Source organism: Elephantulus edwardii, unplaced genomic scaffold (genome assembly GCF_000299155.1).
Source record: "Elephantulus edwardii isolate Elephantulus edwardi_28Jun2011 unplaced genomic scaffold, EleEdw1.0 scaffold00311, whole genome shotgun sequence".
Taxonomy (NCBI): Eukaryota; Metazoa; Chordata; class Mammalia; order Macroscelidea; family Macroscelididae; genus Elephantulus; species Elephantulus edwardii.
The window spans coordinates 952,316-969,911 of record NW_006400061.1 but is presented as its reverse complement, the minus strand read 5'-3'; the positions used below and the strand labels follow the sequence as shown (position 1 = coordinate 969,911).

General features: G+C 37.3%; 1 protein-coding gene across 1 annotated transcript in view; it reads right to left on the bottom strand.

Annotated features, from left to right (window-relative positions):
* Positions 1-17,596, bottom strand: part of SCLT1 (sodium channel and clathrin linker 1) — a 258,430-nt gene that overhangs the window by 43,480 nt on the left and 197,354 nt on the right. Inside the window, exons 15-17 of the mRNA XM_006901160.1 lie at positions 15,709-15,854; positions 11,996-12,188; positions 1,669-1,865 (exon numbers count right to left, since the gene is read on the bottom strand). Of these exons, the coding sequence (XP_006901222.1) occupies positions 1,669-1,865; positions 11,996-12,188; positions 15,709-15,854 (536 nt within the window). The remainder of the gene's footprint in view (positions 1-1,668; positions 1,866-11,995; positions 12,189-15,708; positions 15,855-17,596) is intronic.

Here is a 17,596-nt window from a genome sequence, read left to right as displayed (position 1 = left end):
GCAAACTGGACTCTAATTCTTCTTTCTTTCTGGTAGCAAGGTTCCTATTTTCAGTCTCTTAACCTGCTCATTTTAAGTATGACAGGTTAATATAATAGCCTATATACCTTGTTTGCATATTCCCACCCAACAGGTATTATTTACAATATTAACACAGTCCCACTTAGAGATGTAGCAAAAGCCAAAGGCAATGTTCTAGGAAAGCCATTTTAAACTAACAGCATAAATCACACATAGTGAGTCCACAATGGGTTTAAGCTGAAGTTATAAGGATGGCATAAGACCTAGGAAGGTGTTTTGGTTTTTGGTTGCTTGGTTTTTGTTTTTTTTTAAGACAGCAGCATCTTAAGGGAGCTCTGGTGGCCTAGTGGCAAGAAGCTATACTACAATCCCAGAGGCTGTGGTTGTTATTGTTATGTGCCGTCAAGTCGCTTGCGACTCATAGCGACCCTATATACAACAGCCCCAAACTCTGCTCTGTCCTGTGCCAATTGCACTATCTCTGATACACTGTCCCGATTACCCCAGTCACTGAATCAATCTACCTCATAGAGGGCCTTCCCCTCCTGTGCTGTCCCTTCACTCTACCAAGCATGATGTCCCTGTCCAAGGACTGGTCCCTCCTTAAAAAATGATAAAACGTTAGTAATGTTCTGTTAAGTCAGAACTGACTCATAGCTGACTCTCCAGCAGGTTTTTAGAGGCCGTACATCACAAGGGAGGAGTTTACCCATCTTTCTCCCATGGAGCAGCTGGTAGATTTTAAACTCCTGCCTTCAGGCTGGCAGCACAAGTCCTTATCATTAAGCCACTAACATTCCCTGATAAAACATCATGTTGTGTTGTTGTTGTTATGTGTCATTGAGTTGCCTGTGACCTATAGTGACCTTATGTACAGCAGCTCTGAACCCTGTCCTATCCTGAGTCAGTTTCATTAATTCGACACAACAAACCCCATTGCCCCAGTTTCTGTATCAATCCATCTACATCAAATATATATGTAAATAGTAATAAGATTCTAAGCTGCTAAGTCCAGTAAAAATTTCTATTATGTTGTAGAATAGGCATAAAATTAAAAAAAAAAAATACACGCTATTAAGTTTTGGTTTAGGATAATTAATAGCGTTCACAAAAACCAGTCGTCATTACTGAATGTGGGTCATGGTGACCCCATATGTCACTGAAATGCTGCATAAAGTTTTCAGTGGTTGGTTTTTCTAAAGTAGATTGTTAAGCCTTTTTCTAAGGTGCTTCTGCATACATGCAAACCTTTTGGTTAGCAACTTAGTGTGTTAACCATTTGCATTATCCAGAGACTCAAATATATTTTCACAGTACTTGATAAATAAGTGCTGAATGAAAAAATAAATGCAAGGTCCAGAATTATATTTTTTAAACTTTTTTTAAAAAATTTTTATTATTTTTGTGTGAGTGTACTGTCAAATCAGATCTGACTGGTACAGGAGGAGACTGTCCCTCCTTCCCCGGCAGAGCATCTGGTGGATTTGAACTGTGGAACTCTGGGATTGTAGTTGCAGCTCCTTGCCACTAGGCCACCAGAGCTCCCCTCAGAATTATATTTTTAATAAACAGATTCCAGCAAGGATATTAAACTAAAATGAAACAATTTTCCTGTAAAATAAGTTAAATAATTATTAGTAGACTTACTTTAGATTACTAATTCTAATTTCTGCACTTTCAGTAAGTTTCTTTGTTTCTTCTTTCCACCTGTTGGTTGCCTTCTGTTGAGTCATTAAGAGATGCTGCAATTCAACAGTAGAATTTCTATTACTATCTTCCATCTCTTTCAATCGAACTTCGAATCCATGCTCCTTTATGGAAAATTCATGTTCCATTGTACTTATCTATAGTAAAAAAAAAACACCCAGAGAATTTTCTTTTATAGCAGGAACTATACTGACCAATGATACATAAAAAAGGACTTGTTCATTGTATTGTCAGAGTAATAGAAATGTTTAGATAAAAAAATATCTATGTAAGAAATTAGTTTTTTATTTTACTTTTAAAAATTATTATTTTGTGTATGTACCATCAAATCAGATCTATGTAAGAAATTAACTTTATAATTTGCCTTCTTTACAAAAGAATTATCCTATATTACAGTGTAAAATTAAGGAAAACCAGAATTATGAAAAATTACAATTTTATGCAACACCTGCTGTAGTACTTTAAATTCCAATAGAAAAAACTTTATTAGCAAGCATAAAACTGTTTTCTTTTACCCTTCTGTCATTACAATACATACAAAATATTAATGCTGTAAGTAAAGTTACCTCTGATTTATATACTAAGTTACAAGTAGTCTTTCAAAAGGCTTTATAAAGACAAAGAAGCTCTGGAAGCTTGTTCTTTAGCTAGCTCTGCAGCTAACCCAAAGGCTGTGCACTGCTTTGCTGGTTTAAATCCCTCAGGAGCTCTGTGGGACAAAAATGGGCAGTGTCCTTCCACACAAGGTACAGCCTGGGAAACCCAGTGTAGGGTCATTATGAGCGGATTCCAAGATGATGGCAATATATTTGCCCTGAGATGAAAGGAAAGAAAATGAAACACAAGGATATCTGTTGTTTATTGTTATTATGTGCCACTGAGTCACCTGCAACCCATAGTGACGCTATGTATAGCAGCTCTGAAATCTGCTTTGTGCTGAGCCAGGCTAATTAATTCTGACACATCAACCCCTATTGCCCAAGTTACTGTATCAATCCATCTCATCCAGGGTTTTCCTCTCCTGTGCTGTTAATCCACTCTTCTGAGCATGATGTCCTTCTCCAAGAAACGGTCTCTCCTGGTCACATGCCCAAAGTATATGAGATAGAACTTAAAAATCTTAGCCTCCAAGAAGAAACTTGGTTTCACCCTCTCCAAGACAGACCTCATTATTTCTTGGTGGTCCATCATATGTTCAAGACTCTTCTCCAGCGGCAAAATTCGAAGGCATAGTTTCTTTTTCTATCATTCTTAGTCATTGTCCAGCTCATGGCCTGGACTAGGTGCACCTTAGTCTCTAAACCAACATCGTTGCTTTTCAGCATTCTGGAGAAGTCCCTGACAGTAGATTTTACCAATGCAATTCCTCTTTTGATAGCCTGTCTGCTGGTGCTAAGAGTGTTGATTGTGGAGCTGAGCAAGCTGTAATTGTTAACAACCTCAATCTCTTCTCCATCTATCATGGTGCTGCCAATTGACCCAGTGGTGAGAATCTTTGTCTTCTTGATGTTGAGCTTCAATCCATATTGAAGACTACAGTCCTTGATCTTCTGCAACAAATGCCTCATGTCCTCCTCAGTTTCAGCAAGCAAGGTTGTGTTATCTGCATAACGTAAGTTATTGATGCGTGTTCTTCCAATCCTGATGCCACATTCCTCCTCATAAAGCCTTGCTTCCTGAATGATCTGCTCTGTATATAGACTGAAAAGGTATGGAGACAGGATGCATCCCTGATTGACTCCTTTCCTAATTTTGAACCATGCAGTGTTTCTCTCCTCTGTTCTGAGAACTGCTTCCTGGTCCAAGTATAGGTTTTGCATAAGCACAATCAAGTGTTCTGGGATTCTCATTTTCCTCAAGGTTAGCCACAATTTGCTGTCATTCACACAGTCAAATGTCTTTGCATAGTCAATGAAACACAGACATTCTTCCAGTACTCTCTGCTTTCCAGGACATTTGTACAAATGATATACAAGAATTATACACAAAAGGAGCCCTAGTGGCCTATTAACTCATTAAGTTACTAAGTGTTCCATGGTTTGATTCCACCAGCTGCTTCACAATAAAAAGATGAGACATTTTTCTTTTATAAGGATTTACAGTCCTGGAAACATGATGGAAGTAACAAGAGGCAGAATTGACTCATTGGCAGTGGATCTGTGTAATTTTGTTTTTCCATCTTCCAGTGTACTATCGGAAGGGAGCTCTGGTGGCTTATTGGAGGGACTCACTGGGGATTTACTAAGGTAAATCTAGCAGTGAGAAACCATGGAGAATGGTGGGTAATCATTCCCCATGCAAAGTACAGTCTCTGAAAACTCGCTGACTTGACAGCAAAGTATGAGTACTATTGCTTTTCAGAATCTCATATGAAAATGTTTTCAGTATATTTCCGAAGACTGAACACACAAGCAAATGCTCTTTGGAGTTCAGAGAGAGAATTAATCTCTAATAACTCAAGGCATCCAATGATTAATAAACTACCTCTTCCCCTTTGCATCTAGACCAGAACTACAAATGCATAATCTTCAGAGTAAGTGAGAAAATTGTTACTCAAATCATGTTCTGTGTTCTATAGTTTAGATGAGTTATAAAAGCCAACTATCCTTTTGGAGATAGGCTTCCAGGTCATCTAACTTCTGTTGTTTAGTCTCAGACCATCTTTGCTTTGTTATATTAAATAAATACTATAAGGAATACCTAGATGATGATATTTTAAAGTTATGTCTTTTAAAAACAGCCATAGGTGTGTTTTAATGGCTTTCATACTAAAAAACTGAGTAAGAAACTAAACATCAATTCAGAAACACCAAACAAAATCTAATGAGAGCAAAATCCAAGACTCATGGAGTATAATAACTACATATATCCTGTCCTTGCCACTCCTGTGAAACGCACCATGCTTCCTGAAACTCTTCAGTTTGTTTTCTCAAGTAGTGAAAACCAGAAATTTAAGTCTTTGTGAATGTAGACAGTGGGGGGAAAAACCCCAAGCCACTCAGAGCTTTATTCATCTTGTGTAGTGTACTGTGCAAGTATCCTGAGATTCTTTGACGCTTAATGCTATTTAATACGTTTGGAATAACTGGTTTCTGTAAATCTAGATTTAAACCTGCTCTTTCTTTTTTTTCTGGCTTAATCCATATTTGTGGAAAAGTTGGAATTTTGACATTTTAGATGAAAAATACATCTGCTGCAAGGTCAGCTATGGGTCAATTCTGACTCAATGGTACACAACAATAACAACACTACTTATTTCAGTTATTTCTGCTCATCTCTTAGAATGCTGTCTTATTGCTTCTACAGGGAAATTTTATTTTACCCTTAATTCAAACAAAATCACATCTCTACGCTTTTCCTAAAGACAACGCTTTTGAGTATCTTTTGTGATACAACAGTCAAGTGCTCAGCAGCTAAATGAAAGGTTTGTGGTTCAAATATACCAGGAGCTACACAGCATATATGACAATCTGTTCTCATAAAGATTATAGTCTAAGAAACTAGTTCTACTCTGTCCTATAGGCTAATTATGAGTTGGAATCAAACAACAACAGCTGCATGTCTGAAGTTGGCTCACCTTCACGCAAATCATAAGCTTTCAAGCATGATGATGTGTTTGTTTTACTTATCATTGCATCCTTAGTACCTCATTTAGTACCTGGTACTAATAAGGCGCTCAAAACACATTTGTAGATTGAATGAAAGTTTCTTTCGGGGGGGAGGGATTTGTTAAAATTCGGTTTTAAATAAATCTCATTTCCATTAATTAATGGAATTATAATTGTTCAGCAAGGTAGGTTGTTGAAAGGCCAAGGGCACCCAATAACTGGTTCTCTCTTATTAAACAATTATCATTAATGATGAAATTCAGTACATTGACAATGAAAAATGAATCATGAATTCTCACCTTCTGCCACTAATCCTTTTTAGTATGACTGCTGAAAGCTATGCCATTTCTTAATTTCAGGTACTTATGAGGGGTATGCAGACTACAGGTCCAAAGATAGGACAGCCTCAGCAAAAAAAACCAAACCAACAAACAAATCAAAACCAAACAAAACCAACCAACCAACCAACCAAACAAACAAAAAACCCAACCCACCAACAGCGAAGTTTGGTAAAGGGGAATGCTAAGGCTAAAGGGAATCCAGTGAATCCAGTGATTTGAAAACCGGGTATACTGTGTGGCGAAGTACTAGTGGAAGAGCTGTGCCACCAACCCAAAGCATGTGGTTCAAATCCACCAGCTGCTCCACATGAGAAAGATGGGCTGTCTCATCTGATAAAATTCACAGTCTATGGAACCTGGCAGGAGGGGCAGGAGGGTCACCTCTGAGTTGGCTCTGACTCAACTCAACGGCACAGAACAACATAAGGTCTGATGCTCACCGAAGTCTTCAGTATTGCAACTCAAGGGTTGAGCTTGTTCTTCAGTTCTTTCAACTTTAGAAATGAAGAGAATGTCCCTTTGGTTATCTAACTCCAGATCGTTGCATGTTGCTGTTCTTAAGTGTCACTGAGTCGAGTATGACTCATAGCAACTCTATGAACAAAAGATTTGAAACCTGTTCTAGCCTATGCCATGCAGCCTCACACTTCCTGACACACAAGAGCTCACTGCAGAGTCCACTTGATTGAGGGTCTTCCTCTCCTTTGTGGACCCACCACCATTCCCAGAATCATGTCCTTCTCCAAGGAATAACCCCTCCTAGCAACAAGTCCAAAGTATGTGAGATGAAGCCTCATCATTCCTGCCTTCAAAGAGCACTCCAGCTACACCCTCTCAAGACATACCTGTTAATTCTCCTGGCCATCCATGGGCTGTTCAGTTCTATTTTCCAATACTACAGCTCAAAGGCATCAATTCTTCTGTCATTCTTATTCACTCTACAGCTCTCAGATGCATAGCAAGTAATCGGAAAGACTACAGCCTGAATCAGACACACCTTAGTCATCAAACTGACATCATTACTCTTCAAACATTTGGAGAGGTCACTAACTGCAAATTTTCCCAGTGCTGTGTCTCCTTATTTCCTGACTACTGGTACCAATGGTGTAAATTGTGGACCCAAGCAAGATGAAGCTGTTGACAGTTTCAATCTCCTCTCCATCCATCATGATGCCAGTCCAGTGGTAAGAATCTATGTTTTCTTGACATTGAGATGCAATTGGTAAAAATCTATGTTCTCTTGACATTGAGATGCAATTCATACCAAAGGCTGCATTCCTTGATCCTTTGTAACAAGTGCTTCAAATCCTCCTCACTTTCAGCAAGCAAGGCTGTGTCATCTGCATAATGAAGGTTATTGATGAGTCTCCCTCTAGTCCTGATTCAACACTTCTCTTCATAGATTCCAGTTCCTTGGATAATTTTCTCAGTATACAGAATAGGCATAGAGAACACTCTCTTCTCAAGGTTAAACCATGCAGTGTTCCCCTGCTCCAGTCACACAACAGCCTCCTTGTCCAGGTATAGGTGCTCTGGGATTCCTATTCTTCTCAATGTCAACCACAACTTATTATGATCCACACAGTCAAAGACTTTTTATGATCCACACAGTCAAAAGCCTTTACATATTTCATTTATAATTCTTTGTCATCTCAAGCTGCCCTTAGAAATCTTCTGTTCATCTCTCTTCCTTCAGTATTTTCTCCTTTGTTTTGGCCTCTCTATGTACTAGTGAAAATTTCAGAGTCTCTTTTGACATCCATTTTGGTGTTTCCTTTTACCTTTGTTTTTGTAACAGCCTTTGATTTTCTTCATGGATGATATACTTAATGTCATCCCACAACCCATCTAATCTTTGGTCATTAATGTTCAATGATGCAGCAAACCTATTACTTTTTTTTTTGCTTTCAAATCTAATTTTTACATGATTTTTTTAATTAAGGTGGGATGGGTCTCATGGACTTGTTTTCCTTTCCTTCTGCTTCAATTTGAACTTCACAGGAGAGAGTATCTGTTTCATAGTCCTCGCCTTGTTCTGACTGCTGATAATGAGCTTTGTCACTGATTCTTCCTACAGACGTAGTCAGTCTGATTCCTGCATAGTCCATCATGTGAGGTTCATGTGTACAGTTCCCATTTATTTTTATTCAAAAGGTATTTGCACTAAATAACTAACTATATAAAATTTGATCATTTGACTCCAGACACATTTATATCACTAAGTTTGTATTTCCAACTACCAGTTCTTAGTCTTCCATTTTTTGCAATCCAGTTACTAATTATTATTAGTGAAATCTTGCTTGAATTTTTTTATATTCTGGATATTTTTATATTCTGGATATAAGTATTTTTTCCCCATTTTTCTCTCTAATGTCTTCTTTTGATGATAAATAAGTTAATTTTAATCAAACACAATTCATCAATATTTTCTTTATGACCAGTGTTCTTTTGAATTTAGTTTGCGAAGTTTTGTATTGTATTTTATAGGGCTCACCCCTCTCCCCCAGCAAGGGCATGAATATTTTCTACTAAGAAAACCATTATTTTAAATTTCACATTTAGGTACATGAGAAAGATAAAATTTGCACATAGGATAAAGGTAAGGGTTAAGATCCAATTTTAAACTAAGGATTTAATTGGTCTGTTGTAGTTGTTAAGCACCATTAAGTAATGTACTCATAGTGGCCCTACGAACAACAAATCTGAACCCTGTCCTATCCTGCGCAAACTTTATCATCCTCACACACTTGAGCCCACTGTCAGTGTCGCTGTATCAATCTACCATGTTGAGGGTCTTCCTCTTTCTCTCTGACCTTCCACCTTTCCAAGCATGGTGCCCCTCTCCAAGGAATCACCTTTCCTAACAATATGCCCAAAATATGTGAGATTAAAAAGTTTTACCTTTATTGTCTTTTTTTTTTTAAAAAAAATTATTTTGTGTGTGTGTACTATCAAATCAGATCTGACTAGTACAGGAGGAGATTGTCCCTCCTTCTCCAGAAGAGCGTCTGGTGGATTCAAACTACCTCTGGGATTGAAGTGCAGCTTCTTGCCACTAGGCCACCAGAGCTCCACCATTCTTGTCTTTAAGGAGCACTCTGGTTATACTCTCTCTCCAAAATATAACTATTTGCTATTTTGGCAATCAATAAAAATATTTTGGACATTTTATTGAAAACAAGAAAGTCAATGTGCTGTCCTCTCTGTCATACTTATTCACTGTCCAGCCCATGGAAAACTGGCTTGGATCAGGTGCACCTTAGTCTTTATTTTGTTGTTTTTTTGTTTGTTGGGGTTTTCCCCCTCCCCTTCTTGTGTACTGTCGAATCAGATCTGACTGGCACAAGAGGAGATTTCCCTTCCTTCTCCAGTGGAGCATCTGGTGGATTCGAACCATATGCGTTCAGGATTGCAGTGCATCTTCTTGCTACACCTTAGTCTTTAAACTGACATCATTACTTATTAGGACTTTGGAGAGGTCCCTGACAGCAAACTTTCCCAATCTTCTGACTGCTGGTACCAAGGATGTTGTTAGTGGATCTGAGTAAAATGAAATAGTTGACAATTTCAATCTTTTCTCCATCTAGCATCATGTTGCCTATCAATCCAGTGGTGAGGAATTTTGTTTTCTTGATGCTGAGATGCAATCCATAATGAAGACTGTAGTCTTTGATCTGCAGCAAGTGCCTCGAGTCCTCCTTTCTTTCAGCAGGCAAAGTTGTTTCATCACCATCACACAGATTGCTGATGAGTCTAACTCCTATCCTGATATCACATTCTCCTTTATAAAATCCAGGTTCACAAATGATTTGCTACTCGGTATACAGATTGAACAGGTAAGTAGAAAGGATATAGCCCTGATGCACCTTTCTTTATTTTAAGCCACACAGTGTTCCCGTGCTCCGTTTGCTGTACAACAGCTTCTTGGTCTAAGTATAGATTTCCTATAGCACAATTAAGTGTTCTGAGATTCCCATTCTTCTCATTGTTGGCCACAGTTTGTTATAATCCACACAACAAATGTCTTTGCATAGATCTAGTACAATTTATTGTAAAGAAAATTCTTGCTCCTTAGAACATCTGTGATGTCTGTTGTAAATCATGCAATAATGTATAAAAAGGTTTGTTTCTAGATGAACTTTATTTGGTTCCATTCATCAAGTTGATTATTCTTATGTTGATATATAATCTTATTGTCTTTTATAGCAATTCTGTATTTGGTAGTAGAAATTCTCCATTGTTCTTCAAGGACTTCCCATAGCCTAAGGCACAGTGAATAAACTTCATAGAAGGTCCTCTTGTTTGCTATTTGCAACAGAAGGCATTAAAGGGATATATGCTCAAATCAATTAAGTTGAATTATGACCTCATTAGTAGCACTGGTTGCGTAGTGGTAGGAAGCTAAATTGCCATCCCAAAGGCATGTGGTTTTAATCCACCAGCTGCTCTGTTGGAGCAGGATGGGCAATTTCCTCTCAATTAACTGCTTTTGAAAATCCACCTGAGGGTTAGCTATAAGTTGGTTCTGACTGACAGTATACAACAATGCCATGACTTCATTAGTGGTTTAAATCTTCTTATGAGTTTTCTTAGTGACAAAAGGCAAAGTAAAACATCACTTTATGCAAATCAAAACAACTATGAGATATCATCTCAGCCCAGTCACAAAAGCAAAATTTAGAACAGCAAGCAACAAATGCTGGCGAGGTTGTGGAGAAACTGGAACCCTTTTCCACTGTTGGTGGAAGTGAAAAATGGTGCAACCCCTGTGGAAAGTGGTGTGGTGCTTTCTCAAAAAGGTGCAAATAGAAGTATCATTTGGCCCACCAATTCCACTACTGGGAATATACCCCAAAGAGAACATATCTGACATCCAAGCAGATATATGCACACCCATGTTCATTGCAGCTTTGTTCACAATAGCAAGGAGTTGGAAACAACCTAAGTGCCCATCAACAAATGAATGGATAGAGAAGCTGTGGTATATTGACACAATGGAATAGGAATACTATGTTGCATTGAAAAACAAGGAACTCATACAATATTATTCAAAATGGGTGACCCTCGAGGAATGCTGAGTAAAATATCTCAGTCACAAAAGCACAAATTCAAAAAAAAAGGACAAATACTGCATGGTGCCACTATTGTAGAAAGTGACTGACAGCAGGGTTGGGGTAAGACTGAGAAAAACTGGATAGATTATGTATACTGAATTGAAACTGATGAGAGAGAGAACAGTTTAAAAGTGATATATGATAGCATACATATTATGATTATCACAGGAATCCAGAATTAAGGTTGCAGCGTAGAGTGCATTTGGTGGGGGGGAGCAGGATCGGGGCGGGGGAAAAGAAAAAAGTGCAACAATGAATGAATGGAAATCCAAAATCTCTGTAAATGTTCATTAAAATTAATAAAATAATTTTTTTTTAAAAATTATCACTTTGCATCCTTTCTATGAAACCTGAAGTTAGAGAGCTTTATAGTAAAGTATCGTTATTAGTGCCTGCCGTTAAGTGAGAACCAACTCACTGCTGACCCTCAATTGGGTTTTCAGAGGCTGAAATTTCAGGGGAGAAAACGGCCCCGCTTTCTCCTGTGAAGCAGCTGGTAGATTTGTCCCTGGGGATTGGCAGTACAACTCCTTATATCAGTATTTTCAGAGCTAATAAAGCATTAGTGCCACACTTTATAAAAACCTCATGGAATGAAGAAAGGTAAGCAAGATATTAATGGTGACTTCTGTGCTTTTTGAGAATTCATTAAATAGGTTATCATGTTCATATTGGTAAAGCAAGCAAGCAAGCATTAGATTAAAAATAAAGAAGAGGGAAAGAAAATAAGAAGTGATATTTTTAAGATCAGCCTACTGTCCACTGTCTTCTGAGTACACAATTCTCAGACTATCTATGAAGGATTCTTAGAGCATATTGATGTAACATTTTCTATACTGCTAGTCTTAGAGAAGCTAAAATTACGAGACAGTTTCATAGAAGGAAAAGACAGGTCAGCAGTCTATAAAGTTATCTAATCTACAGTTTTACTAGTGCTGCTTAAATAGCTTTGGTAGAAACATCAGTGTATTTCATTGCAGAACAAGATGACCTTCTCCCTTTTCTATGGATACAGAAACTTAATTTTTAATCAAATTTCCCAAGTTTTACAAAACAGAAATAACTGGTTAATCCTCTGAACTATGATTTAGTACTATTGTACTTGATTAAAAGATAAGGGGGGAAGATCTTAAAAATAGTTCATCAGCTCTTTCTAAATAGTCTCTATTTTCAAAAGTGTAAATTTAACTGTTCTTGAAAATACCTTCAGTTTGGCTTTCTTTTGAGCTTCTAAAGCAATCTTCCTTAAATCTTCAGTCTCTTTGTGTAATTGTTCATTTTCTTGCTGAAGTTTGAGCCTTTGTTCACTGACAAATCCACAGTTCTCTCTCTCAGACTCCAGCACATTTTGAAGTTTCTGAATCATTTCTTGGCATCGTGATATTTCTTCTGAAGAGCTAATATTAAAAAACAAACCAAAAAGAACCCTTAAACTTAACAATCTAGAATGAAAGTCAACATTCTATAGTATAGAGCTTGCCTTTTTTTATGAGCCATTTCTCTTCCATTTACATGCAGAGTTTAAACATTCAAAATTATATTTATACCATGCAAATATACTCTAACAATCTTAAATGAAAATAGATAATTGTACTTATTATCATTTACCTAGAATATCACTGCAACACTTTCACATCTTACTAACATTGAGAATCATTAGATATAAGGAAGATTTCAAGAGAACAAACCAAAGCAAAAAGGCAAAGACCACCAAGTGAGTAATACCAACTCCTTTATATCATTGATAAGTTCCATAGGCAAGCATAATAGCTGACTACATTATTAAATCATAATGGTAGTTTCTATACCATATTTTCCTTCTATACACCTTACAAATGAATTTTACAAACCTCTAACTATCTTAGCATAGGTTATACTTCTTGAACTTTATGAACAATGACTTATTGTTGTTATTGTTGTTGAATACCAAAGAGTCAGAACCAACTCACAGCTGACCCTCCAATGGGTTTTCAGAGGCAGTAAATCAAAAGGAAGAAGCCTGCCCATCTTCCTCCCACAGAGCAACTGGTAAAGCTGAACCACATACCTTTGGATTGGTAGCATAATTTCTTACCACTAAGCCACCAGAGCTTCTCAATTGCTTATTAGGTGAGGCAATCCTAAATTCTAATGTATGCTGCTTCAATTAATACTCATCTTTATTCCCTTCTTTTAAAAAAAATTCTACCTTTTTAATCTGAGATAAATTAATCTCTGTAAATATTCTCTGGTCAGTAGATATCAGTGAGAACGTATTTTCTTCTCAAAGTTATAACTGGGCATACATAAATGTTACTAATATCAAGATGGCTTAAAAGTAAACTACTCACTGAATAAAGTCTTAGAAGAAAAGACCTTTCATGTGATGGCAGTTTTAGCCCCTCATGGGTCATTCCTTTACGATCCTACTCCATCCAGCAGCGTAACAGTCAGATCTTACCGTACTTTCCTGCAACCTTTGACTGGCATATATTAATGATTCCATGGTTAGCAAATGCATTTCGGATCCTCTCGCTTTCCCCTTCATGCTTTTTTCACATCTTTAATTCCTTTATTAAATCCTTTACTCTGATACTGTAAAGCTGCTTCACTGTGAAAATACTAATAAAGTTCTTCATGAAATGAGGAATCTAGCTAATGGCCCATATAACAGAAGTCTAAATTTTCTATCTATAAATAATATTTACCTAAAATCAGAGAGCTAGATAGTAAAGTTTCAAATTAATTACTCGTTTTTAGGATACAGGGAACAGAGAAACGAGTTAAACAATATCCCATTTATGTATGTGAAGGAAGAAGGTCAAGCTACTTTGAAGGAAATTGCAAAAAATAAGGCCCCAGGAATAGATGATATACCAATTAACATATTTCAGCTAACAGATGCTGCCCTGGATGTGCTCACAAAGTTGTGCCAAGAAATCTGGAGAACAACCACTTGGCCAACTGACTGGAAGAGATCTGTATTTGTTCCCATTCCAAAGAAGGGTGACCCAACAGAAATTACAAAACAATATCATTGATTTCACACACAAGCAAGATTCTACTGAAGATTATTAAAAAACGACTGGAACAGCAAATCAGCAGAGAACTGCTAGAAGTCCAGGCTGGGTTTAGAAGGGGTTGTGGTACTAGGGATATTGTAGCTGATGTTAGATGGATCTTGGCTGAAAGCAGGGAATACCAGAAGAATGTCTATCTGTGTTTCATTGATTATGCCAAGGCGTTTGACTGTGTGGATCATAACAAACTGTGGCTGACTCTGAGAAGAATGGGAATCCCATAACACTTGATCGTTTTAATGTGAAACCTATAGTTGGACCAAGAGGCAGAACAGAGCAAGGAAACACTGTATGGTTCAAAATTGGGAAAGGCGTATGCCAGGGATGTGTCCTATCTCCATACCTTTTCAACCTGTATGCAGAACTGATTATCTGAGAAGCTGGGCTCTATGAGAAGTGTGGTGTCGGGATTGGTAGAAGATCCAGTAACAATCTGCGTTATGCAGATGACACAACCCTGCTTGCTGAAACTGAGGAAGACCTGAAGTGCTTGCTGCAGAGGGTCAAGGACTGCAGTCTTCAGGATGGATTGAAGCTCAATGTCAAGAAGACAAAGATTCTCACCACTGGACCAATTGGCAGCATCAGGATGGATGGTGAAGAGACTGAGATTGTTAACAACTTTAGTCTGCTTGGCTCCACGTCAGCACTCTTGGCACGAGTAGCCAGGAAATCAAAAAACGTATTGTGATGCGAAAGTCTGCTGTTAGGGACCACTCCAGGGTACTGAAGAGCAATGGTGTCACTCTGGAGAGTAAGGTGCGTCTGATACAGGCTATGGTCTTTGCAATCACTTGTTACGCATCAGAGAGTTGGACAATGACTAGGGAGGATAGAAGGAGAGCTGTGGTGCTGGAGAACAGTATTGAATGTACCATGGACTGCCAAGAAAACAAATTCATCCTGGAGAGGGTTAAACCAGGCTGCTCCTTGGAGGCAAGGATTCTGGGGCTTCTTCTGACATACTCTGGCCACGTTGTAAGGAGGGAGAAGTCTTTGGAGAGAGACATCATGCTTAGGAGTGTGGAGAGACGGCGCAGAGGGGAAGACCCTCTATGAGGTGGACTGATTCAGTGACTGGTGTAATTGGGATGGGTGTGTCGGAGGCAGTGCAATTGGCAGAGGATAGAGCAGGGTTTAGGGCTGTTGTACACAGGGTTGCTATGAGTTGCAAGCGACTAGAGGGCACATAACAACAACAACAACAACATGTATGTGAAACACTAATACAAATGACCCATCTATGTATGTGAAACACTATAATACAAATGACCCAAGTTCTTCAACAAACTATCTGGGGAAAAAAAAAATAGAGAACATAAGGATACCTATATATTATAGGAGCAAGCTCTGGTGGGTAAAGGGTTGTGTTGCTGATCCAAAGGCATGCATTTCAAATCTACCGTATCCTCTGTGTAAAAAAGATAGGCAAGCTCCTGTGCAATTTATACCCTCTGAAAATCTGCTGGAGAGTCTGCTATAAGTTAGTTCCGACTGATGGCACACAACAGCAACATACATTATAGGAGACCAAGGAAACAGCATTTCAAGCATCCTTGACACTAGAAGTAAACCTGTTAAAAGAAGTAATTTCATCAATTTTATCTTAAGGCACATATGAGAAGTCACACTGGATGAAATTACTTCTGTTGGAAATTATATATGCTTTACATCTGACTGAAGATGTAAAGAACTCATAATTGACAGAAACATACAACTTTAATGGAATGTATGGAAACTTAGTTATTCCCATTTTCTTAATGAATGAAAAATAAGAAGAAGTCCTGTAAATGTAAAGATGAAGGGCTAGTTTGAATTTCAAAAAAGTTAACACAGAAAATCTAAAAGAAAACCTTACATTATTTCAAGTTGTTTTAGTTTATTTTCTGCTGTCTTAAGTGTGAGTTGAAGATCATCTTTGGAACGCTCTGCAACCAGACATCTTTGATGCATTTCTTCCAGTTTTCTGTAATCACTTTCATTTCCTCTGCCTTCCTGGTAAATCTACAGAAAAGGCTTAAATGTAAATTACCTTACAAAAGGTAATTTGCCTGGTAAATGGCATAATTTAGAAATGAACGGAAATATTGAGTAATAATAAAAACAGAGAATAACACGAGTTTTTCCTTTATACTGTAACATATTTAAAACATTAAGTTTGGTTGTCTCACATTTAAAATGCTGAAAATTGATATATGCAACAGTAATAATTAGTTTTTAAATTATGCTTGCGGTAAGATAGTAAAATAATATAAAGTATAAAATGGTTGAAATTTTAAAAATACTCTAAATGTTACCAGGGATAACTACTGTTGATTCTTTCATAAATATCCTCCAGTCAACTTCTCAATTTAATAAACACACACTCACACTATGGTATAATGTGAACTATCTGAAAGGGACTTCAGAACCTTATACTAGGTTACTTGGATAATAATATAACTGGGACTGGAGCTTCCCTTACTACAGGAGAAGTTGTATATCAGATCAGCTTATCATAAGATTGGGCAGGTTTCCTCTTATGACATGAAGGTTCTAGGTAGCACAAATTTTCCTAAGAATTCTATACATAGTTACTCTACTCTCCTCAAATCCAGACTCTCTTGCCTAGTAACTTCTGCCTTTCCCCCTCTGACAAGACTGCTTTTATTCTTGCTTTATAAAAAGGTAGATCATCAGTGTGTCAGTGTTCCACTACTAGAACAAAGAGTCAGACTCTACTTCAGCTCTGACCTTGTAAGCTTATCTTTGAGGCAGTGTGATAGCAGACTTTTTACCTTCAATCTTTAGCCTTGAAAGTCTTCTATTTCCCTAAAAATGCCTAATCTTTCACATACACCATGTAACATTGTAAAACTCACCCCAAATATTTATGTACAGCAGGTGGCAACCTAAATAGCACCTATCTTATGTAACTGACGAAAACTTAGAACAGATTCACTTTGTAGGAGTATGATGATCAAGAGTGGTTCTATTTTGAAAACAGCACATATACACTTTCCCTCTACACATGTGACGGTATACTATATTAAGCTTTGTAAAGTATTCATTTAGTAACTAAAATGTTCTTCTTTTCATCAATAATAAAGATAAATCACATCATTTTTGTTACATAGTTCTTTCAAAATAAAATTCTGACTACCATTTACTATTTTTTAACAGTAAGTGAAAAGTTTTCAATATGATGTGAAAACATAGTGAATTCTCAATCAAATTTATTTCTCCTTTCTGTTTCCAAGCCTTTTATTTTTAATTTAAAAAGGGGGTATTCACTGCAGAAAAATAAATTCTAAACCATAGACTGCTGACAATTTTCTTTAAATATCACTGTTTTAAGTAATTTTCTTAATGTTGAAATACAAATTTATACTTTAAAGGTAAAATTCACAGCTATGTTTACATAATGGTTTTATATATTTATAGATGGGCCAAACTTAATAAAAAGAACTATAGTAGCAGAGTCCAAGGGGTGTTGTTCTGCTAGCAAGATGGTGCCTCTCTGGTGGCTCAAATACACCAGTGGCTCCACAAGAGAAAGAGGGGAAATCTCTTCCCGTGCAACTTCCAAACACCATCTGGAGGGTCAGCTATGGGTTGAGTCCAATTCAATAACAATAAAGTGTTTTCAAAATTTTTTAATCTTAATAAAGGCTACATAAAAGCAAACTGGAATTCACTAATGTGATGAGGTTTTGAATACAGCAATAGTCAAGGAACAACCACGTCATAAGGCATATATGTGTGTG